This window comes from Ranitomeya imitator, chromosome 3 (assembly GCF_032444005.1).
Source record: "Ranitomeya imitator isolate aRanImi1 chromosome 3, aRanImi1.pri, whole genome shotgun sequence".
NCBI classification, from domain to species: Eukaryota; Metazoa; Chordata; class Amphibia; order Anura; family Dendrobatidae; genus Ranitomeya; species Ranitomeya imitator.
In genome coordinates, this window is record NC_091284.1 from 662378405 (window position 1) to 662404794 (window position 26390).

Here is a 26390-nt window from a genome sequence, read left to right on the forward strand (position 1 = left end):
TCGTTTTATAACTAATTTTTCTAGTGTTGTTAAGCCTTTGACGGATTTGACTAAGAAGGGTGCTGATGTTGCTGATTGGTCTCCTGCGGCTGTGGAGGCCTTTCAGGAACTTAAACGCCGGTTTTCTTCTGCTCCTGTGTTGCGTCAGCCTGATGTTTCGCTTCCTTTCCAAGTTGAGGTTGATGCTTCTGAGATTGTAGCGGGGGCGGTTTTGTCACAGAGAAGCTCCGATTGCTCGGTGATGAAGCCATGTGCGTTCTTTTCTAGAAAATTTTCACCCGCTGAGCGGAATTATGATGTGGGTAATCGGGAACTTTTGGCCATGAAGTGGGCATTTGAGGAGTGGCGTCATTGGCTGGAGGGTGCTAGAGATCGTGTGGTGGTCTTGACTGATCACAAAAATCTGATTTACCTTGAGTCTGCCAGGCGTCTGAATCCTAGACAGGCTCGTTGGTCACTGTTTTTCTCTCGTTTCAATTTTGTGGTTTCATACCTGCCAGGTTCAAAGAATGTGAAGGCGGATGCTCTTTCTAGGAGTTTTGTGCCTGACTCCCCTGGAAATTCTGAGCCCACTGGTATCCTTAGGGATGGGGTGATTTTGTCGGCTGTCTTCCCAGACTTGCGACGTGCTTTGCAGGAGTTTCAGGTGGGTAAACCTGATCGTTGTCCGCCTGAGAGACTGTTTGTTCCGGATAGTTGGACCAGTAGAGTCATCTCCGAGGTCCATTCTTCTGCGTTGGCAGGTCATCCTGGAATATTTGGTACTAGAGACTTGGTGGCCAGGTCTTTTTGGTGGCCTTCCTTGTCGAGGGATGTGCGTTCTTTTGTGCAGTCTTGTGAGGTTTGTGCTCGGGCTAAGCCTTGCTGTTCTCGAGCCAGTGGATTGTTGTCACCTTTGCCTATCCCGAAGAGGCCTTGGACGCACATTTCCATGGACTTTATTTCGGATCTCCCTGTCTCTCAAAAAATGTCCGTCATCTGGGTTGTGTGTGACCGCTTTTCTAAAATGGTTCATCTTGTACCCTTGCCTAAGTTGCCTTCCTCCTCTGAGTTGGTCCCTCTGTTTTTCCAGAACGTGGTTCGTTTGCATGGGATTCCGGAGAACATCGTTTCTGACAGGGGATCCCAGTTTGTGTCTAGATTTTGGCGGACGTTCTGTGCTAAGATGGGCATTGATTTGTCCTTTTCGTCTGCATTCCACCCTCAGACGAATGGCCAGACGGAGCGAACTAATCAGACCTTGGAAACTTATTTGAGGTGTTTTGTTTCTGCTGATCAGGATGACTGGGTTACCTTTTTGCCGCTGGCCGAGTTTGCCCTTAATAATCGGGCTAGTTCTGCTACCTTGGTTTCTCCTTTCTTTTGTAATTCGGGTTTCATCCTCGTTTTTCCTCTGGTCAGGTGGAGCCTTCTGATTGTCCTGGAGTGGACATGGTGGTGGATGGGTTGCATCGGATTTGGAGTCATGTGGTGGACAATTTGAAGTTGTCCCAGGAGAAGGCTCAGCAGTTTGCTAATCGCCGTCGCCGCGTGGGTCCTCGACTTCGTGTTGGGGACTTGGTGTGGTTGTCTTCTCGTTTTGTTCCTATGAAGGTCTCTTCTCCTAAGTTCAAGCCTCGGTTCATCGGTCCTTATAGGATCTTGGAAATTCTTAACCCTGTGTCGTTTCGTTTGGATCTCCCGGCATCGTTTGCTATTCATAATGTGTTCCATCGGTCGTTGTTGCGGAGGTTTGAGGTACCTGTTGTTCCTTCGCTTGAGCCTCCTGCTCCGGTGCTGGTGGAGGGAGAATTGGAGTATGTTGTGGAGAAGATCTTGGATTCTCGTGTTTCCAGACGGAAACTCCAATATTTGGTCAAGTGGAAGGGTTATGGTCAGGAGGATAATTCTTGGGTGGTTGCCTCTGATGTTCATGCTGATGATTTGGTCCGCGCTTTTCATAGGGCTCATCCTGGTCGCCCTGGTGGTTCTCGTGAGGGTTCGGTGACCCCTCCTCAAGGGGGGGGTACTGTTGTGAGTTCTGTTTTTGGGCTCCCTCTGGTGGTTACTGATGGTACTGGGTGATTTGTGTTCTGCTGTCTCTGGTGTCCACCTGTTCTATTAGGATTTGGGAGTTTCCTATTTAACCGGGCTTTCTTGTCATTTCCCCGCCGGCTATCAAGGTTATCAGAGTGTTTTGTTACCTCAGCTTCTGGCTTCAGTAATCTTCAGGACAAGCTAAGTTTTTGATTTTCTTGTTCCACGTTCTGCTTTATTTTTGTCTTGTCCAGCTTGCATGTAATTGTTTCTTTGCTGCTGGTTGCTCTAGTGGGCTGTAATTGCTCCTCATGTTCCATGAGTTGGAACATGAGTTCAAGTAATTACAGGATGGTTTTTTGAAGGGTTTTTTGCTGACCGCGCAGTTTACTTTTGTATCCTCTGCTATCTAGTTTTAGCGGGCCTCATTTTGCTGAATCTGTTTTCATACTGTGTATGTGCCTTCCTCTCATTTCACCGTCATTATATGTGGGGGGCTGCTATTTCTGTGGGGTATTTCTCTGGAGGCAAGAGAGGTCTGTGTTTCTTCTAATAGGGGAAGTTAGATCTTCGGCTGGTGCGAGACGTCTAGGATCAACGTAGGCACGTTCCCCGGCTATTGTTATTTGTGTGTTCAGGTTTAGGGTCGCGGTCAGCTCAGGTTCCATCACCTAGAGCTCATTGGTGCTTGTCCTTTTGTGATTCTCTGCCATTGGAATCATGACAGCCACTATACCGAGGGGAGGGAGGAGAAGGCTCCAAATCAAATAAATATATAGAAGAGCGTATAATCAGGCAGCAAGGTGGTACAAGAGAGGAATAAAGCGAGTGAATCAAATGCTCAGATCCGGATGGTATAGAGTGCAATCTCACCCTATCCTGGCATACTCACAGATATACTGAAGAAATAATGCTAAAGGATCCCCTGTATATACAGCAAAGAGGGACAGTGCCACAGCCTATGCCTACCAAATAACTAAAGGGGAAAAAAGGTTGTACAGAAATCCGGTGCGATGTAAAGCATGTACCAACCTGCTGCTGCTGCCGTGTGTGGACAAGAGGCCCCGACACGCGTTTCGCAATGTGGCTTCTTCGGGGGGCGCGCTGTTAAAGTTAAAGTTATAAGACCATCTCTAAGCAGCTTGATGTTCCTGTGACTATAGCTGCACATATTATTCAGAAATTTAAGATCCATGGGACTGTAGCCAACCCCCCTGGACGTAGCCGCAGGAGGAAAATTAATGACAAATCAAAGAGACGGATAATACGAATGGTAACAAAAGAGCTCAGAAAAACTTCTAAACAGATTAAAGGTGAACTTCAAGCTCAAGGAACATCAGTGTCAAATCGCACCATCCGTCGTTGTATGAGCCAAAGTGGACTTCATGGGAGGCAACCAAGAAGGACACTATTGCTGAAAAAAATCATAAAAAAGCCAGACTGGAATTTGCCAAACTACATGTTGACAAGCCACAAAGCTTCTAGGAGAATGTCCTATGGACAGGTGAGACAAAAATTGAACTTTTTGGCAAGGCATATCAGCTCTATGTTCACAGACGGAAAAATTAAGCATATAAAGAAAAGTACACTGTCCCTACTGTGAAACATGGAGGAGGCTCTGTTATGTTCTAGGGCTGCTTTGCTGCATTTGGCACAGGGTGTCTAGAATCTGTGCAGGGTACAATGAAATCTCAAGACTATCAAGGGATTCTAGAGAGAAATGTGCTGCCCAGTGTAAGAAAGCTTGGTCTCAGACGCAGGTCATGCAACAGGACAAAGACCCAAAACACACAGCTAAAAAACACCCAAGAATGGCTAAGAGGAAAACATTGGACTATTCTGAAGTGGCTGTTGTGAGTTCCGTTCTGGAGCTCCCTCCTGTGGTTGCTAATGGTATGTTTGCGAGTTCTGCCCTTGGGCTCCCTCTGGTGGTTTCGAGTGGAACTGCTGCTCCGTTAGGTAGCTGTAGCAGCTGCCTTCACTAATCGCCTTGCCTGGGTTTGTTATTTAAACCTGCTCTGGGCTTTAGTCCATGCCTGCTGTCAATGTTCTTGGTTGGATTTGATTCTTCCCTTGGATTTCTCATATGGCCAGTCCTTGTCTGCAAAAGATAAGTTTTGCTAGTTTGTTTGTCCATTTGTTTGGACTCTATTGCTTTGCATTTTGTCTCTTTTGTCCAGCTTGTCACTATGTCTTATTTAGGCTAGCTGGAAGCTCTGGGAAAGCAGATTTGCCCCTTCACACCGTGAGTCGGTGTGGAGTTCATTTTTGTAAACTCTGCGTGGATTTTGTAGTTTTTAATACTGACCGCACAGTATCCTTTGCTCTCTGTCTATCTAGTTTAGTATTGGCCTCCCCTTTGCTGAATTCTAATTAGCTTTCTATTTCCTTCTTTAGGGGTAGTTATATCTTAGGCTGTGACGAGGTGTCTAGGGAGTGTCAGGAACATCCCACGGCTATTTATAGTTGTGTTGTTAGGATTAGGGACTGCAGTCAGTAGAGATACCACCTTCTCAGAGCTCGTTCCATGTTGCGTTTTAGCCACCAGGTCATTTCAGTGTGGCCTCTTAACCACCAGGTCATAACAAGTGGCCTTCCGTGAACCCTGACCTAAATTCTATTGAGCATCTTTGGAAAGAGCTGAAACATGCCGTCTGGAAAAGGCAACCTTCAAGCACAACACAACTGGAGCAGTTTGCTCTTGAGAAGTGGGCCAAAATATCTGTCAAGAGGTGCAGAAGTCTCATTGACAGTTACAGGAATCGTTTGATTGCAGTGATTGCCTCAAAAGGTTGTGCAACAAAATATTAAGTTAAGGGTACCATCATTTCTGTCCAGGTCTATTTCATGAGTTTTTTTTTTTTTTTAATTCTGTGGAAGCATGGTTGAAAAGCAATGTCTGACTTTCATTTGTTCATTTTCATAGATTTTTTTTATCTATTATTACTTTTGTCAGATTCAAGTTATTTCTGTGACCATTGTGGGTTTTTCTGTCACTAAACGAGGGGTACCAACAATTTTGACCACGTGTGTAAACCATATACTTTTTCATATCTGCTTTTCTATCCAGACAAAAATGTTACACAGAATACTATTTTTGTTCCAGCTCAAAAACTGATAGCAGCTGGAAAAACTGAAGACATTTTTGGATCTTACATTTCCATGGTGATGAATGCCTCCTGTATTTCAATGTTTTATTTCCATTTTTATGATTCCAAAACAGATTAAAAAATGGAAACAACTACTGGACATGTGAACAGAGCCTATAAGAGTCACTAAGCGAGTGTGTATATAGCTTCATATTCCTGCAGATAAAGGCCCTGATTAGCCAAACTGGTGATTTTCACGCTGATCTTCATAAGGGGGCAGGGTGAAGTGCAGGGCACCTGATTAATTAAGAGGTCCTGGCCTCTTAGTGAATATGGCGAGTCACGAAGTAGTGTGTGCCTGCATGTGCACCTTGCCACAAAACTTACTCAAGTAAGGTATGCCACCGCTTGTCTTGAATGTGATGATCAGAGGTCACCTTACCTTATCATAACTGCATCCTTCCCCAGCTTCACCAATTTTGTTGGAGCTGGGTAAAAATGTCATGAAAGCACCAAAAAGAATTGCACATTGCTCAAAAATGTTGCACCGTTTCACAGCTTTTTACACCAGTTTTCTGGCATAAGTGTTGATGAATCAAGGGCAGAGTGTCTATTTGTAGAGGTCCTGGAGCTTCATATTCTAGTGACAAAGTCTTTGAAGGACAAAAAAAATATTCTAAAGAGGCCCATCTACATTAATGAAAATTCAACCAAATGTATTTTTGTCCATGCATCATAGATATTGGAGAAAAAATGGACTGGGAATTCCACAAATCTAATCACAGTTTTAAAGATTTTTAGACATTTCAAACAAATCATTATCTCAGTAAATACAGCTCTGGCAAAAATTAAGAGACCACTGCAAAATGTTCAGTTTGCCTGATTTCTCTTTGTATGTATATTTTTGAGTAAAATGTACATTTTTCATTTATTCTATAAACTTCTGACAACATGTCTCCGAATTTCCAAGCAATACATTTTGTATTTTTTTCTGACAAAGAAAAATTGTCAAAATAAAAAAAAACAACAAGTGCTTTCATACCTCAAATAATGCAAAGAAAAAAAAGTTCATAATCATTTAGAAACAACAATACTAATGTTTTAACTCAGGAAGAGTTCAGAAATCAATATTTTGTGGAATAACCATGATTTTTAATCCCAGCCTTCATGCGTCTTGGCATGCTTTCCACCAGTCTTTCACACTGCTTCTGGCGCAAAAATTTAAGCAGTTCTTTGTTTGATGGCTTGTGATTATCAATCATCCTCTTGATTACATTATAGAGGTTTTCAGTGGGGTTTAGGTCTGGAGACTGGGCTGCCCATGACACGGTTTTGATGTGGTGGTCTCTTAACTTTTGCAAGAGCTGTACAAGAACAGGGGAACTAGTTAAATCCTATCTGTGGTTTAAGTTTTTTATTTTATCTTTCAGAAAGCAAATAGGCTGAAGAAACTTATTCCTGGAAAATCAATTTGAGGCCCAACAAAAATGTAACACAAATTGACCCAACAATCCATCGTACAAATGTTGGTTCCTAATCATTATTCCATAATAAAATGACTTCTGAACAACTGACATTTGTTATTTGATTGCATGTTCTATGCGGATATAAAAAAATCATTTTTGTCAGCAGCACGTCCTTGAATAAATAACAATAATGAAACCTGTTGCTTACAAACGAATGTATGAATGTTTGTCGGCAGATGTTGCCAATGATTGCTGATTGGTGCTCATCACTGGCTTATTATCTTGAAAAGGGGTTTTGAAGGAATGCAATTTACTTGAAGACTTTACTTGCACCTATTTCTGTACTATACCCATGGCTACACAGCAGATTTTTCTAGCTCAGAACAAATAAATGTATTTTAATAATATACTAAAGTTTTTGAAATGTATGTCAAGTTATCTGAAAGCACTAAGGCTTCAATTTATCAAAGTGTTTACGCCAGAAATGTGGCATAAAACACAATTGAAAGGTTGCAACAATTTTGCGCATTGCGACATTGTGCAAAAATGTTCCAACTTTTGCCGTTTTACGGCATAAACTTTGCATAAATCAATTCAAATAAAAAAACTTTTGATACAGAGAGATACGAGAGTAGCAATCCCTCACATCTCTTTTTGTGGTTTATTGGAAACATCATATCAGTAATCTACCCACTAGCTCAGAAATGCAAATTTAGAGATAGATCATACATAGGGGAAATCTAATGAAAATGCAAGACACAAGTTGCGTAATAGCCAAAAATAGTGTTATCAATCTTGTACATACTTGACAGCTTATTCTGAAAGTCACATGAATCTACAGGTGAGCTATAAGGATAAAACTCTGTAAACTGCGCCTATATGGCTCAGCAAATATTTGTTGCTATTTTGTTTCATGTTTGGCGTAGAGAGACAGTATTATGTTTATGACTCAAAATCTCATTTTTTTCTTGACACACAGTGATTGACAAGCTACAAAGTGAGTGCTTCAAATTTATTAAAAAATAAGGAGTCCACTTCAATCTCTTGACATTGAGCAGAGCTTCGGAGCGGCAAATGATACTTGGTGACTATGTACTGAGGCGCAGCCGTCTGGTACTCTATATGACCTTATGCTGCACCCAAACATCCCTAATTAATTGCACATAAGCTGTATACTTAGTTCCATTAATATGGTCAACTCCAATAAGCAGAAAGCAGGGAAATCTTTCTAGAACATTTCCTTGGGTTTGCCAGTTTTGATGATCATATAGACAAAAAGCCACTAAAAATATAACAAATGTTACCCAATTCATCCACCAGCTCAGTCACTAATGTAGCCTATTCAATGCCCAATCTTTTTTAAATGTTTCCTTTTGTTATAATCCTAAATTTTGTGATCATGTCAAGGCTCCCAGTATGGTTGAACCTTTTGCATAAGCTAAAATTGCTCCCTATTTCTTGTATCTAAGGGTTGACATTTTTCCTTGTGGAGAGTGATATGCCAGGCCTGCGATGCCAGTGTGAGGAGGCTTATAAGGCCTGCAATGTTCCTCTGCAAAATTAAATATGCAAATTGCCTCTTCAAAGAGGAAGAGGGCTTGAATTCTAGTGCCAACTATTGGAAGCAGCAATGCTACAAGTCAATATCAACCTTTTATTGAGTCTTGTCATATGACTTAGGATAAACGCCAAACCTTAATCTTTATCCTAAGTCATTTGGCAAGACTCGTTAAAAGGTCTATATTTCCATTTTTCCGTGTTCGTTTTTCTCTCCCCTCCTTACCAGAAGCATAACTTTTTTATTTTTCCGTCAATTTGGTCATGTGAGGGCTTATTTTTTGTGGGACGAGTTGTACTTTTGAACGACAGCATTGGTTTTACCATGTCGTGTACTAGAAAACGGGAAAAAAATTCCAAATGCGGTGAAATTGCAAAAAAAGTGCAATCCCACACTTGTTTTTTGCTTGGCTTTTTTGCTAGGTTCACTAAATGCTAAAACTGACCTGACATTATGATTCTCCATGTCATTACAAGTTCAAAGACACCTAACATGACTAGGTTTTTTTTAATGTAAGTGGTGAAAAAAAATTCCAAACTTTGCTAAAAAAAAAAAAAAAAATTGCGCCATTTTCCGATACTCATAGCGTCTCCATTTTTCGTGATCTGGGGTTGGGTGAGGGCTTATTTTTTGCGTGCCGACGTTCTTTTGATCGCCCGTTATTGCATTTTAATTCAATGTCGTGGCAACCAAAATAACGTAAATCTGGCATCTCTAATTTTTTTTCTCGCTACGCCGTTTAGCGATCAGGTTAATGCTTTTTTTTTCTTGATAGATCGGGCAATTCTGAACGCGGTGATACCAAATATGTGTAGGTTCGATTTTTTTTTTTTTTTATTGATTTATTTTGAATGGGGCGAAAGGGGGGTGATTTAAACTTTTTTTTTTTTTTTTTTCACATTTTTTTTAACTTTTTTTTTAACTTTTGCAATGCTTCAATAGCCTCCATGGGAGGCTAGAAGCAGGCACAACGCGATCGCCTCTGCTACATAGCAGCGATCTGATGTTCGCTGCTATGTATCAGAAATGGCGCTCACAGCTACCGGCGATCAGTAACCATAGAGGTCTCAAGGACCTCTATGGTTACTATTTAGAAGCATCGTCGACCTCCGATCATGTGACGGGGGTCGGCGATGCGATCATTTCTGGCCGCCCGGCCGGAAGCTGTAGTTAAATGCCGCTGTCTGCGTTTGACAGCGGCATTTAACTAGTTAATAGGCGCGGGCAGATCGCGATTCTGCCCGCGTCTATTACGGGCACATGTCAGATGTTCAAAACAGCTTACATGTCCCGGCTTTGATGCGGGCTCACCGCCGGAGCCCGCATCAAAGCGGGGCTTCTGACCTCGGACGTACTCTCCCGTCCGAGGTCAGAAAGGGGTTAACTTTTAGGATTTCTACTTCCAATAGATGACCCTAGAGTTCAAGTTTTCTTTGCTTTCTTATTTTTCACTTAATGATCTCCCAATGCTTGCTTAATCCTTCTAAAGATCATATGTAGAACTGCTCTATTTCTCAATACACCGTAATGTATGTGTGTATGATAGCACATGGCACATCAACTTCTTCTTACGTCTGACCCCAAGCAGATGCTGCTATCTTGACCCTCTGAGTCTTGTTCTTTAGACAGCCATTTTATTGTACCCAATTGAAATGGGTTTATTTTTTAGCCTGGTTTGTTTTTATTGTGTTTTTATCTAGAGGTATTTGCTTTTGTAAATGTTCTAATAAATGGCGTATGTTCCCCCCCTTTTTTATCTGCAATGATATATTTGCATATGTAACTACAACTGTTTTGTGATTCGTCGCCTTGGGGTTAAATACTGCTTCCTTTCTATGACTAATAAACATCCACCTGAAGAAGACGGCGTGTGCCGTTGAAACGCGATGTGGTTCAACCCAAACTGGTGTCTCTGTCCTCTATCCTGCGCTCCCGTGACCGGTTTTCCTTTTTCACGTGCAAGCAACTTCCCCGCTGGGGGTATCCTGCTGGAACTGCGGAGATTTTTTGGTGTCGTATGATCAAATGGCAGCAGTTACTATTGAATTATTACTTTACTATTACAACTGGGACGCGGTGGCTCTTTTCTACATTTTCTATTGGCAAAATAAAGTAGAAGTATTAAAGATGTTAATAAAAAGTAAGGCTCTACAACTAGCTATTTGTCACGTCTCCGGTATCTGTAAGGTGGCTGTTATTCTGTCACAGTTTGTCTTTATAATTAGCTTCCTATGCCTGAAATATTACCGCACTTACCCACAGATATAGTCCATACAGCAATTATTTTAGTAAAAGCCTTGGTTCTTGAGTTGAAGCGGCTGTGATGGATAGGGTTTCGTATTGCAATATACCGATCCAGTGAAATTGCACAGAGATGCATAATAGAAGCAGTGGAGAAAAGTACATCCAAATATATCCAGACAGGACACAGCTTTCTATGTAACGGCCATTCATAGTCTATGAGATAAGAAAAAGTAATATTTTTTAGAATAACATTATGAAATTATAGCAACATTTACAAAGAGTTTTATTTATTTTATGCAATTAATATTAATAAATATATAAAAATAAACATATATTGGAATCTAACTTTTATACAATAGAATGTAAAACTTGCACTAAGATTAATTAATATAGAATAAATCATGAAAATATTACTCTATTAACTAAATAAAATACATGAAATATATATAAATATGGAGTGAATATTTTATTATATTGACTTTAGAAATAAAATGCAATGAATAATATATAATATATGCTAAACATTTGACTATTTTGGCTATTTAAATGATAGGCAATAAATAATGTATAACTATGCACTGAATATTTTAGTACATGACTATATAAATTAGGTAAGATCCTGCGGACAACTTATAATGTAGAATTTGTTGCAGGTAATGAGCCTTGTTTTTTTTCACTAATGGTTTATGTGCCATGATTTTGGCTGAATATCTGATGGTTGACTAAACTCCCTCCAATAGCCAAAAATATCAACGTGAAAATATTAATAATAACCAGTTATTATGACCAATATGGCTGTTCTAATTTTTACAAAATATTGATATTTTTATAACAATAAAAGGGAATTACCAAACTGTAGCTACAGAGGTAACTTCTACTTTTGGGGGTGGGCTCATGTCCTTGAGTGACAGTTTTGACCCGGGAGCTTTATCCTGTTACAGCACATTTGCGGTCTGCCAGCATTTGTTCTGAGTCCACACTACTGTATTTAAATATAGAGCTAACAGAGCATTTGAAAAACCAAAGCACACAGCTCTGGAAAGTGAGAGCTGTGATTTGGAGAACTGCTCTGGAGGCTGCTACAGCAAAGGAGCAGAGAAGGAGAGGGAAGGAGATGAACAGCTAACTACTGTACAGAAATCAGCAGGCTGAAGAGAGCTGGCTGGTATGTTAGGAGTTAACTTCTCTACTGGAATGTAGATATTTTGGCAAACTCTAAGGGTATGTGCACACGTCAGGTTTTTTTCCTGACAAAATCCGGAGAATTCTGGCAGAAAATCGCGTTTTTTTCCGTGCGGATTTTTCGCGTTTTTTTGCGCTGATTTTTTGCGGAATTTTTGCGTTTTTTTTTTTTTTCTTGAAAGTCATTTTGGCTTATAAATCCGCAAAAAATCCGCAAAAAGAATGAGCATGTCCATTTTTTTTGCGGAATGCGTTTTTTTTGCGGTAAAAAACGCATCCATCTGAACAAAAAATCCGGAATGCATTCTAAATGATAGGATGCATATTTTTAGCGTTTTTGATGCGGAATTATAGCGTTTTTATAGCGAAATTCCGCAAAAAAAAACGCTAAAAATCCGGACGTGTGCACATACCTTAACACTATGTAAGATAAAAGCTTTCACAGCAGGAGATTGACAGCAGGAATAAAAAGTCACTTGTAAACTTGCTTTTCATGCTGTCCAACTAACTAAATCAACTTAATAACATAAGATGACCTATTTAAGGTATATGTTTAATTTTAGATTTAGGGTGGAAATTCTCTTTTAAAATACTTTCACATATCCTATACATCTTTGCTGCAAATATGGAAAGAAGTACCATAATCACATCTTTTGTCACTTCATATTGCTCTCTAAAGTCTCCAGAATACATTAAAAAGCTTCAGTCAATTTACCTTACAGTAAATAATCAGCATTACAAAAATCATGTGCTAATTAAAGGGAATATTTCAGCAGTTTTTTGCTATATGATTTAAGAGCACCCTGATTCCAACAATGTGACACTTGCAGGGCTGCTTGCTGTCATTTTGATACAATCATTGTTTCTCTGCTTCAGATCTAGCAGTGCTCAAAATGGCAGCTTTCTGTTGTGTACATTGCACATTGACAGAAAGGTGCTAAATAGTGATGAGAAAGCAGTAAACTACTCAGGTGCTCGGTACTCAAATGGAGCACTTTAGAATGCTCGGGTGCTCGATTCGAGTACAAAGCATAATGCATGTCAATGAAGAAGTCAAGCATATTTCCAGAAGACTTTTACTCGATGGCTGTCGGGTCGGAGGATAGAGAGAGAGAGAAAGCGGCAGAGAGAGAGAGAGAGAGAGAATTCCTGGTTTCAGTGCTGCGCAGCTCAGTAACCCGAGCTCCATGCAATACTTGGCACTGCTTGGTACTCGATTGAGGACCCAAATGACTGCTTACATTTACTAAATGGATCTCAGAAGCTTGCTGTATCTTGTTATATGAATTAAGCTACTTTCATTTATCTATTTGAGGCTGCAGGCAACCATCATGTTATTCTTTATGTTTTTGTTGGACAAAATATAGATCCTAAATTAATTAGTAGTCATGCGTGGAAGTGATCGTTACTCAAGTTTGCCTAGGGTGCAACAGCCACAAAACATACAGCCGTGTGGACGTGAACATGTCACTGGAGCACCCGCAATACTCAGTTCATACCCGAGCACCCTATGTAAACTCGAGTAACAATCACTTGTGCTCATCACTATTAAATAGCACAATATTTCAGATCTTAAAATAAAAGGCTATAAAAAGGAGACATTCATTGTAAAGGGCTATTCCCACAATCCTTAGTTATTCCCGATCTATAAAATAATAGAGGATAATTTACTGACCGATGAGGGTCTGACCACTGGGGGTCCCATGGTCTTTGGGAACCAGGCTCTTCAAAGCTCTATCTTGAATTTTTGAATGGATAAGAGGTGTGCATATTAGACCTTCACCCCATTCATTGTCTATTGGACTACTAGAAATAACCCATCACTTTACTCAGCTTTTTCTGTTAGTCTCATGATTGACCTCCAGTCTATTCTAAACTGGGCTTTGCAAAGTCTGGTTAGTTCCTGGGATCCAGAGCCCATTATCAGATATCAGGAAAGCCCCACATACACATTAGATGGCCAAACAGTGCTCTGGCCAATCATTCGTCTGACAGCCATCTTTCCTAACTCTCAAATTCACAGGAGAGCTCACTCTATGAGAAAACCACCAACTAAAGGTACCGTCACACTGAACGATATCGTTAACGATATCGTTGCTTTTTGTGATGTAGCAACGATATCGTTAACTAAATCGTTCTGTGTGACAGCGACCAACGATCAGGCCCCTGCTGGGAGATCGTTGGTCGCTGGGGAAAGTCCATCACTTTATTTTGTCGCTGAATCTCCCGCTGACATTGCTGAATCGGCGTGTGTGACACTGATCCAGCGATGTCTTCACTGGTAACCAGGGTAAATATCGGGTTACTAAGTGCAGGGCTGCGCTGAGTAACCAGATGTTTACCCTGGTTACCGTTGTAAATGTAAAAAAACAAACACTACATACTTACATTCCCGGTGTCTGGTCAGGTCCCTCGCCTTCAGCTTCCCGCACTGACTGGTGAGCGCCGGCCAGCCGTAAAGCAAAGCACAGCTGTGACGTCACCGCTGTACTTTACGGCCGGCGCTCAGTCAGTGCTGGAAGCTGAAGGCGAGGGACCTGACCAGACACCGGGAATGTAAGTATGTAGTGTTTGTTTTTTTAAATTTACAACGGTAACCAGGGTAAACATCGGGTTACTAAGCGACCAATCAGCGACGCTGCAGCGATCGACATCGTTGTCGGTATCGCTGTAGCGTCGCTTAGTGTGACGGTACCTTAACACATCAGCTTATCTCCAGGAGAACAATGCGATTGTCAGTCTGAAATCAGACATGTAAATTGATTGTCGACTGAAGCCAACACTATCTATGGGTTTGGCACTCATTATACTAGTAGGGGCTTATTTCCAGGATCAAAAGTTTACTTACGTTTATTGCGATGCAAGCGAAGATAGCTTTATCTATTTTAAAAGGTTCCCTACATACTTTTTTTTTTGAAAAGTTGATTAAATTCACAGACTGAAATGAGGAATGGCAAAGTATGACTGCTGCCAGTCTAGATTTGAGCTACACATATAAGTCATGTCTGGGAATTACAACTAGAAGTAAGTTTGAGCCGAGTGCAGAAAGGGGCAAGGACAATTATTTTTGAATATCACATTTAGGGACATTTTATGATATTTCTATGATTAATGGAGGTACCGTATATACTTGAGTATAAGCCGACCCGAGTATAAGCCGACCCCCCTAATTTTGCCACAAAAAACTGGGAAAACTTATTGACTCGATTATAAGCCTAGGGTGGAAATGCAGCATTTACCGGTGAATTTCAAAAATAAAAATAGATCATTCTTGCCCCATAGCTCTGCCATATAGTGCTCTGCACCGTTCATATTTCCCCATAGCTGTGCCATATAGTGCTCTGCACCGTTCATTATTGCCCCATAGCTGCCATATAGTGCTCTGCACCGTTAATATTTCCCCATAGCTGTGCCATATAGTGCTCTGCACCGTTCATATTGCCCCATAGCTGTGCCATATAGTGCTCTGCACCGTTCATATTGTCCCATAGCTGTGCCCCATATAGTGCTCTGCACCGTTCATATTGTCCCATAGCTGTGCCCAATATAGTGCTCTGCACTGTTCATATTTCCCCATAGCTGTGCCCCATATAGTGCTCTGCACCGTTCATATTGTCCCATAGCTGTGCCCCATACAGTGCTATGCACCGTTCATATTGTCCCATAGCTGTGCCCCATATAGTGCTCTGCACTGTTCATATTGTCCCATAGCTGTGCCATATAGTGCTCTGCACCGTTCATACTACCCCATAGCTGTGCCATATAGTGCTCTGCACTGTTCATATTGTCCCATAGCTGTGCCATATAGTGCTTGCACCGTTCATATTGTCCCATAGCTGTGCCATATAGTGCTCTGCACTGTTCATATTGTCCCATAGCTGTGCCCCATACAGTGCTCTGCACCGTTCATATTTCCCCATAGCTGTGCCCCATATAGTGCTCTGCACCGTTCATATTGTCCCATAGCTGTGCCCCATACAGTGCTCTGCACCGTTCATATTGTCCCATAGCTGTGCCCCATATAGTGCTCTGCACCGTTCATATTGTCCCATAGCTGTGCCATATAGTGCTCTGCACCGTTCATACTACCCCATAGCTGTGCCATATAGTGCTCTGCACTGTTCATATTGTCCCATAGCTGTGCCATATAGTGCTCTGCACCGTTCATATTGTCCCATAGCTGTGCCATATAGTGCTCTGCACTGTTCATATTGTCCCATAGCTGTGCCCCATATAGTGCTCTGCACCGTTCATATTGTTCCATAGCTGTGCCCTATATAGTGCTCTGCACCGTTCATATTGTCCCATAGCTGTGCCCCATACAGTGCTCTGCACCGTTCATATTTCCCCATAGAGCTCCACATATATCTGTACCATTGCTGCTGCTGCAATAAAAAAAAAAAACACATACTCACCTTTCTTGCTTGCAGCTCCCAGCGTCCGGTCCCGGCGTCTCTCAGCACTGACTGATCAGGCAGAGGGCGCCGCGCACACTATATGCGTCATCGCGCCCTCTGACCTGAACAGTCAGCAAGAGGACGTGAAGACAGAGCGGCGCCGGGAAGACGGAGCGGCGCCCGGCGGCTGGAACGCGGACAGGTTAATATTACATACTTACCTGGTCCCGACGTCCGGCTCCTTCTCCCGTACAGCTGTCTTCGGTGCCGCAGCCTCTTCCTCTATCAGCGGTCACCGGCACCGCTGATTAGAGAAATGAATAGGCGGCTCCACCCCTATGGGAGGTAGAGCCGCTTTCTCATTTCTCTAATGAGCGGTCCCACGTGACCGCTGAAGAGGGGAAGAGCTGCAGCACCGAAGACCGTGGGACAGGCGGGGAGCGCCAGGATCGCTGGGACTAGGTGAGTATGCCTCAGCGCCCTCACCCCCTCACCCGCCGACCCTGCCACCCACCTTGACTCGAGTATAAGCCGAGAGGGGCACTTTCAGCCCAAAAATTTGGGCTGAAAATCTCGGCTTATACTCGAGTATATACGGTAATTTGAATTGACCATTTTGAATTACATGTAACTTACCATCCCCTACTAACACTTTATAAGAAGAAATAGAAAAAAACAGCAATTCTACTCTTGTTTTTTGACGTTTTCTCATGCTAACGTGTGACATTTATTCTGTGGTTCAGTACAATTATGGAGATACCAAAGCTAATCAGTTTAATTTCCATGTTAATACATTTGTACAATTAATACACTGAAAAAAACACTTGCTTTTGTGTCACCATATTCTAAGAGCCATAAATTTTCCATTTTTCCGCATGATAGCTTAATTTCTACATACAGTTGTGCTCAAATGTTTACATACCAAGGCAGAATTTTTGCTTTCTTGGCCTTTTTTCAGAGAATATGAATGACAACACCAAAACTTTCTTCACTCATGGTTAGTGGTTGGGTGAAGTCATTTATTGTCAAACTACTGTGTTTTCTCTTTTTAAATCATAATGACAACCCAAAACATCCAAATGACCCTGATCAAAAGTTTACATACCCCATGTTAGGGTTGGTGGATTGCACTAAATAAATTTAATAGAGACGTGCAATAGCAACCTGGGGTCCACCGTGCAGAGATGTAAAGCTGCAGCTAATGTGAACAGTGACGGAACACAGCGAGCGATTGCTTGGACACACTGAGTTAAATTCCACTCAGTGACCAGCACATGAAATAAACATGCAAGCAGAAACAAAACTGATGCTTTGCTATAGAGCTGTGTCACTCACATACAGTAACAGAATAGATGTTCTGCAATAGCGCTGTGTCACTCGCACACAGAAACAGAGCAGGTATGGCGCTAGACATGACCCCTGTTAACCTCACAGGGGAACGTAACTCGCTAACAGGGTAAAAGGCAGACAGTGGTCTTACAATCAGCAAGTGCATTCAACCAACTCCTGTCCGGAGGTGCCGGAATTCTAATGGCTAAACGCCAGCACTGAATTCATACAGACAAACTCCTCTAAGGAGAACGAGAATTCTAATGGCTTCCTGCCGACCCTGAGCACAAAATGGTAAAGACCACACTGGTGCAAAGTCCCATACACACATGTTACATAGATGATACGAGCGCACCCGCATGCACCTCTGGGACCCTTTTATATGTTCAGTTCATGTCCAGTAGGACAGGACCTTGCTCGCTCACCGATCCGGAGCTGCCACATCACCAGGACAGTTGAGGACTGACCACCAATGAGACGCTGCCACATCACGAGCATGCTCAGTAGGGTGATTACTGGACTTAGCCTTCAGAGCATCCCTTTGTCGTTGCCTGCTGCTGGTTACCATAGACTTGGCTGAAGAGCCAGCAGTAACCAGACAAACAGCACGAGCCTGAGCAAGATGCTGGGACTGATGTGTATGCTCAGCAGCACCCACAGCACCTATGCAGCGGAAGAATACCGGCACCTAACACCCCATTTCTTAATACTGTGAATTGCTCCCTCTAACATCAATGACAGCTTGAAGTCTTTTGTGGTAGTTGTGGTTGAGGTTCTTTATTTTCTCAGATGGTAAAGCTGCCCACTCTTCTTGGCAAAAAGCCTCCAGTTCCTGTAAATTCCTGGGCTGTCTAGCATGAACTGCACGCTTGACATCTCCCCAGAGTGGCTCAATGATATTGAGGTCAGGAGACTGAGATGGCCACTCTAGAACCTTCACTTTGTTTTGCTGTAGCCAATGACAGATCGACTTGGCCTTGTGTGTTTGGATCGTTGTCATGTTGGAACATCCAAGTATGTCCCATGCGCAGCTTCCGGGCTGATAATTGCAAATTTGCCTCCAGTATTTGCTGATAATGTGTTGCATTCATCTTTCATTCAACTTTGGCCAAGTTTCCTGTGTCTTCGTAGCTCACACATCCCCAAAACATAAGCAATCCACCTCTGTACTTTACAGTAGGAAAGGTATTCCTTTCATCACAGGCCATGTTGACCTCTCTCCAAATGTAACATTTATGGTTGTGGCCAAAAAGTTCAATTTTGGTCTCATCACTCTAAATTACCTTGTTCCAGAAGCTTTGAGGCTTGTCTCTGTGCTGTTTTGCGTATTGTAGGCGAGATACTTTGTGGCATTTGTGCAGTAATGGGTTTCTTCTGGCGACTCGACCATGCAGCCCATTTTTCTTCAAGTGCCTCCGTATTGTGCATCTTGAAACAGCCACACTGCTAGTTTTCAGAGAGTCCAGTATTTCAGCTGATGTTATTTGTGGGTTTTTCTTTGCATCCTGAACAATTTTTCTTACAGTTGTGGACAAAATTTTTGATGATCCACCTGACTGTGGTTTTGATTTTACAGAGCCCCTGATTTTCCATTTGTTAATAATTGTTTGAAAGCTGCTGACTGGCATTATCAGTTCCTATGATATCTTTTTGTACCCCTTTCCTGTTTTATACAGTTCAACTACCTTTTACCTTAGTTCCGTTGACCATTCATTTGCTTTCCCCATGACTCACAATTCAGAAACATCAGTGGCTGGATGAAAGATGCAAGCATCTGTCTGGATCCCAGAAACTCACTCAGCTTTTATGCACACACACTAATTACAAGCAAACAGGTCACAGGTGAGGATTTTCCAATTGAAATAATTTTTCAATTGGAAACATTGCAGACGGTCTTTTACTTGTTTTTAAGGAAATGTGTCTAATTTATTATTAATAAAAAGTAGTTATGATTTTTTTAAATTAGTAATTAACAGTTATGAATTATTATTATCTTTTTTTCCTGCTGCGGGGAGCTGCAATTTATATTTGTGTCTGTATAATGTGTCAACACATGACAGTTTCACACAGAAAATAAGGCACATGCAGGACAAAGAAGACTAAGAACGGTCTCCAGCCATCTCCTGAGCTGTGGCCGTCTCAGGTGTGCACTTTGCATGCATTCTGCATTCTGCGCAGTTAGCTTGCCACTGTGGTTTTCAAACCCAGCAAGATTCCCTGGGCTCCACAAAGACTAAGTTTACACGAATTAACCAGTGGCAAAAAACATTACCATTACTGATTGACGGTCATTTAATAGCCTGTTTGAACAGACAGGAATAAACGATGACCACTGAGTGATCTATAATAGATTGCTCTGTGCTCCTTAGCTCTCAACAGTGAGAATCCTGTTTACACAGGATGATAATAATAATCTTTATTTTTATATAGCGCTAACATATTCCGCAGCGCTTTACACACATTATCATCACTGCCTCAATGCATTAACCTAACGATCCCTGTGTGGCCTATATTAAAAAAAAAAAAAAAATTAATTAACTGGTTCATGCAGCTTTACATGAACACCCAAGCCTTACACTATGGCTGGTCCGAATAACTATAGCAATTGTTACCATCCACCTCTCGTGTCTCCCCTTTTCCTCATAGTTTGTAAGCTTACGAGCAGGGCCCTCACTCCTCTTGGTATCTGTTTTGAACTGTATTTCTGTTATGCTGTAATGTCTATTGTATGTACAAGTCCCCTCTATAATTTGTAAAGCGCTGCGGAATATGTTGGCGCTATATAAATAAAAATTATTATTATTATATTATTATCACTGTCCCCGATGGGGCTCACAATCTAAATTCCCTATCAGTATGTCTTTGGAATGTGGGAGGAAACCGGAGTACCTGGAGGAAACCCACTCAAACACGGGGAGAACATACAAACTCCCTGCAGATGTTGTCCAAGGTGGGATTAGAACCCAGGACCCCAGCGCTGCAAGGCTGCTGTGCTAACCACTGAGCCACCAGGATGATGCACCACCAAGGACTATGATCTTTGCACTTCACTAGCGTCTTGCTCATTCATCCGGTGATCGGTGGGTTTTTTACACACTGAAAGATTATTGTGAAACAAGCAATATTGTGAACACTCTGCCACTATTTTCTTTCAGTGTAAATGCTGCATAAATCTTTGCCGGCCAGAACCTATAAGTGGATGTGGAAGCAATGCGAACAGTTGCAGCTTCGGACAATACAAACCTTGGTATGCTCAGACAGGTTTGTTATGGAAGGACTGTTGGAGTGGGTAGGAGCTTTAAGCACATTAACGTGGGCTGCTTTAATTTGTGTTCAGGGCTACTTTACCAAAACCCAACGCCATAGCCTTGTAAGTGGACAACCAGCTGCTCCACTGACAATAGGGCAAGCAGACATGTGAGAATCACAGTACAGTCACTAATTAAGTGGCGCCGCACTGTGATTTCAAATGTTATCCTTTCCCCTTCCCTTGTGCACACCCAAAAGGGGATGGTAGGAGGGTTCACTACATGCAACCAATGAAATACTCATTCCTAATTTGTTCACATTACATTCACACGTTCAGTGTTTGTCAGTATTTTACCTCAGTATTATAGTATGATAGAAACACGTCGCCACTTCTGTATTTATCACCCACTCCTGATTTTGGCTTACGAATACTGATGTAAAATACTGACCAAGTACTGAACGTGTGAATGTGGCCTCACAGAATTGGTTTTATGAAGTTTCTGAGTATCCATTAATTTCTGACTGGTGATATATATGATTATTAGCCAATGTCTGTCTATGAAGTGCACATAATTACATCACCCAGCTTTCCACACAGACTTTCCTCTGCTCCTAGCATTCTCATGGTATGTTTATCAGCTAACCCCAGCTTACCCTGTGATATTTATGACCTTGTTTACTCAGGCCTGATTGTATGCATCTGGTTCACTCTTAATTCTCTGACCAAGATGAGCTGAGATCACTCCCCTCTGCTTCACACCTGAACGCACTTAGTTTGCCATATATTGCATAGTATTAAGGTACCGTCACACTTAGCGACGCTGCAGCGATACCGACAACGATCCGGATCGCTGCAGCGTCGCTGTTTGGTCGCTGGAGAGCTGTCACACAGACAGCTCTCCAGCGACCAACGATGCCGGTAACCATGGTAAACATCGGGTAACTAAGCGCAGGGCCGCGCTTAGTAACCCGATGTTTACCCTGGTTACCATCCTAAAAGTAAAAAAAAACAAACACTACATACTTACCTACCGCTGTCTGTACCCGGCGCTCTGCTTCTCTGCACTCCTCCTGTACTGTCTGTGTGAGCACAGCGGCCGGAAAGCAGAGCGGTGATGTCACCGCTCTGCTTTCCGGCTGACCGACGCTCACAGCCAGTACAGGAGGAGTGCAGAGCACAGCCACACACGCCGATTCAGCGATGTCTGCGGGGAGTCCAGCGACCAAATAAAGTTCTGGACTTTCTTCCCCGACCAGCGACAGCACAGCAGGGGCCTGATCGCTGCTGCCTGTCACACTGGACGATATCGCTACCGAGGACGCTGCAACGTCACGGATCGCTAGCGATATCGTCTAGTGTGACGGTACCTTAAGTCTGCAATGACTTCAGTCTGCAGTGTGATCCCTTAGAAGTGTGTCCTTAAAAGTGTGGATTACAGTAGAATTAAAACCTGAATTGAACCTGAAGGGAACTGAAGGTAACTGGCCAGTCACTGTAAACAATGTTTCTCTTAGTTTTCACTTTCACCCCTATAATCCTTCACTTTCTGCTACCTCCCCTGATCCCTACACCAAGTAAGGAACTGTTCATCTCCTCTTCAATCCTCCCCATCCACCTCACCTCCTCCTCCAAACTGTTCCTTAACATACAATCCTCTGTCTCCAAGCACAGACAGCCCCCTCACACCCTCTCCTGCTCCCACCTGCTAACACTTTCTCTGCTCCTTCTTACTGCTGGTGATATCTCTCCAAATCCTGGTCCTCCTCACCATATTCCCACAATCATTTCTACCTCCCATCCACGCTCTAGCACAAACTTCCGTAACCCCTCTAACCTAATACCCATTCACCCAGCCCCCACTTCCCCAGTCCCACTAACGGGAGCTCTGTGGAACGCTCGCTCTGTCTGCAACAAGCTCTCCTACATCCATGATCTCTTTGTTACTACCAAACTTTCCTTCCTCGCCATCAATGAAACCTGGCTCACCCCCTCTGACTCAGTCTCCCCTGCTGCACTCTCTTACGGTGGCTTCCACCTTTCCCACACACCCCGCCCCAGCAGCAAACATGGCGGAGGAGTTGGTTTTCTCCTGTCAGATAACTGCTCCTTCACCCAAATCCCACTGCCACCCTCTGTTACCCTCCCTTCATTTGAGGTGCACTCTATGCGCATCTATTCCCCCACCAACCTCCAACTGGCTGTCATTTACCGCCCCCCAGGGCCAGCCACCATCTTCTTTGACCACTTCACCACGTGGCTACTTCATTTCCTTTCTGCGGACATCCCCACTATCATCATGGGCGACTTCAACATACCCATTGACACTTCCCTCTCAGCTGCCACTAAACTTCTATCTCTCACTTCCTCCTTCGGCCTCACTCAATGGTCTTCTGCAGCCACTCACAAAGACAGTCACACACTGGACCTCATCTTCACCCGCCTCTGCTCTCTATCTAACCTCTCTAACTCACCTCTTCCACTCTCTGACCACAACTTTCTCACATTCTCATCTCTCTCCACTCCATGTCTACAATCCCCACCCCACAAACTTTCACACCGTCGCAGAAATATTAAACATCTTGACCTACATTCATTCTCTGAATCCCTCCTCCCCCTCACAGGCATAAGTTCCATACACAATGCGGATGACGCTGCTGCTCTATATAACACCACAATAGCTGTAGCTTTGGAATCTGCTGCCCCACTTACACATACCAAAGCTCGCAAAATCAACAGACAGCCCTGGCACACCAGCCTGACCAAAGAACTTAGGCGAGCTTCCAGGGCTGCTGAGTGCAGATGGAAAACATCCCACTCTAACGAGCACTTCATCACAGTCAAACAGTCCCTCACTACTTTCAAGACCACACTCGCCACAGCTAAACAAACCTACTTCTCATCTCTCATAACCTCTCTCTCTCACAACCCTAAACAGTTATTCAACACCTTCAATTCTCTCCTCCGTCCCCCAGCACCTCCTCCCTCCCCACTTATCTCTGCTGAAGACTTTGCCTCATTTTTCAAGCAGAAGATTGATAGCATTAGAGACAGTTTTGGTCAACAACCCCCAGAGCTCTTCCTCCCGATTTCCCAGCCCTCCACCTCCAAAACCAACTTCTCCACCATTACAGAAGATCAACTCTCCACTCTACTCTCAAGATCACATCTCACCACCTGTGCACTTGACCCACTCCCATCCCACCTCATCCCAAACCTCACCACAATCTTCATCCCAACCCTAACCCATCTCTTCAACTTATCACTAACAACTGGTGTCTTCCCCTCAAGCTTTAAACATGCCTCCATCACACCTATCCTCAAAAAGCCCTCTCTTGACCCATCCTCTGTATCTAGCTATCGCCCTATATCACTTCTCCCCTATGCCTCCAAACTACTGGAACAACACGTCTACCTTGAACGGTCCTCCCATCTCTCTTCCTGCTCCCTCTTTGACCGCCTACAATCTGGCTTCCGGTCACACCATTCCACCGAAACTGCCCTAACTAAAGTCACCAATGACCTCTTAACCGCCAAGAGCAAGCGACACTACTCTGTCCTCCTCCTCCTCCTCGACCTGTCGGCTGCCTTTGACACAGTGGACCATTCCCTATTATTACAAACCCTCTCATCCCTTGGCATCGCAGACTTGGCCCTATCCTGGATCTCATCATACCTAACAGACCGGACATTCAGCGTCTCCCACTCACACACCACCTCCTCACCTCGCCCTCTATCTGTCGGAGTCCCACAAGGTTCAGTCCTTGGGCCCTTGCTCTTCTCCATTTACACCTTTGGCCTGGGACAGCTCATAGAATCTCATGGCTTTCAGTATCACCTCTATGCTGACGACACACAGATCTACATCTCTGGACCAGATATCACCTCCCTTCTAACCAGAATCCCTCAATGTCTGTCCACTATTTCATCCTTCTTCTCCGCTAGATTTCTGAAACTTAACATGGACAAAACAGAATTCATCATCTTTCCCCCATCTCACGCGACCCCCCCAACGAACCTATCCATTACAGTAAATGGCTGCCCACTCTCCCCAGTCCAACAAGCTCGCTGCCTCGGGGTAATCCTTGTCGCTGATCTCTCCTTCAAACCACATATCCAAGCCCTTTCCACTTTCTGCCGACTTCAACTCAAAAATATTTCACGAATCCGTTCATTCCTCAACCATGAATCTGCAAAAACCCTAGTCCATGCCCTCATCATCTCTCGCCTTGACTACTGCAACCTCCTGCTCTGTGGCCTCCCCTCTAACACTCTCGCACCCCTCCAATCTATTCTAAACTCTGCTGCCCGACTAATCCACCTGTCCCCCCGCTATTCCCCGACCTCTCCCCTCTGTCAATCCCTTCACTGGCTCCCCATTGCCCAGAGACTCCACTACAAAACCCTAACCATGACGTACAAAGCCATCCACAACCTGTCTCCTCCATACATCTGTGACCTCGTCTCCCGGTACTTACCTACCCGCAACCTCCGATCCTCACAAGATCTCCTACTCTACTCCCCTCTTATCTCCTCTTCCCACAATCGTATACAAGATTTCTCTCGCGTATCACCCCTACTCTGGAACCCTCTACCACAACAAATCAGACTCTCGCCTACCATCGAAACCTTCAAAAAAGAACCTGAAGACCCACCTCTTCAGACAAGCCTACAACCTGCAGCTACCACCGATCGACCAAACTGCTGCATGACCATCTCTACCCTCACCTACTGTATTCTCACCCATCCCTTGTAGATTGTGAGCCCTCGCGGGCAGGGTCCTCATTCCTCCTGTACCAGTTATGACTTGTATTGTTTAAGATTATTGTACTTGTTTTCATTATGTATACCCCTCCTCACATGTAAAGCGCCATGGAATAAATGGCGCTATAACAATAAATAATAATAATAATAATGTCAGCATTCAATCATCAATTACAATAAAATAATGCAAGTTAAAACACCATTGATAATAACTCTGTATTTCAGCTAAAAAGTTCTTCATTATAAGGGAAAGAGGGAATATTAATTTTCAATGAGTGCTGTAGAACATTTCTGTCAATTTGCTCCAACGGTTCAATAACATCATTGACTTATAACTTGACGACGTGTATTGCATCAAAACATTGGCTACAACTATGTGCACTGGAATATTTTACTTTCAACTGGCAAATATCTAATTGCAAAAAAATGCTTCAACTAATTGTGATTGTTCAATCATAATTAAGGATAACATTCAAAACCTAATTTAAATGAAAAGAACTGTATAATGAAAATGAGCCATTGCCTTATATTCTGATGTGCAGTATGTATGCAGTTATGGTTATAAAGGATTGGAAAGGGCTTGTAAGCTCTTCATTCCTTGCCTAAGAGATCAGCCACCACTGTTTCTGAAAAGACTACAGAAGCGTTCACAGCATCGGCAGAAACAGTGTAGGGCTTGTGCACTGCTATACGAGTGGTCCGGCAGGAGCGGAGTGCTTCTGCACAGTCGCTTGAGCAGGCTGTTGTATCTCTAGAACCGGACCCCCACCTATATACAATGCAAAGACTACAGTTGTAAGGAGTGTCAGAAAAAAAAAAGACTGTTCAAACAAAACACAGCACACTGGGGGGGCTATTGCCCTTTTCAAATCGAATCTTTAGTGTCCAAATGAGCTGCTCCATTTGCCAGGAATTGTTCTTTATTCAAAAATGTTAATGAGGCGCTTGGTGCATTTATCTCCCCCCCTCCATCTTCCTTGATTGACAACATCGGGCATCTTATTAGCATATTTGGATAAAGTACAGTATAATGTGGCAAATGCAGCATGTGGACATGAGAGGCGCAATTTTGATTAGGGCTATGTCCCCAACAAGGTG

At 43.1% G+C, this 26390-nt stretch overlaps 1 protein-coding gene across 1 annotated transcript in view; it reads right to left on the bottom strand.

The window, feature by feature from the left end:
• The window catches only part of HTR2A (5-hydroxytryptamine receptor 2A), a 142287-nt gene that overhangs the window by 102645 nt on the left and 13252 nt on the right, over positions 1-26390 (bottom strand). The window contains exon 3 of the mRNA XM_069760225.1: positions 10386-10586. Within this exon, the coding sequence (XP_069616326.1) occupies positions 10386-10586 (201 nt within the window). The remainder of the gene's footprint in view (positions 1-10385; positions 10587-26390) is intronic.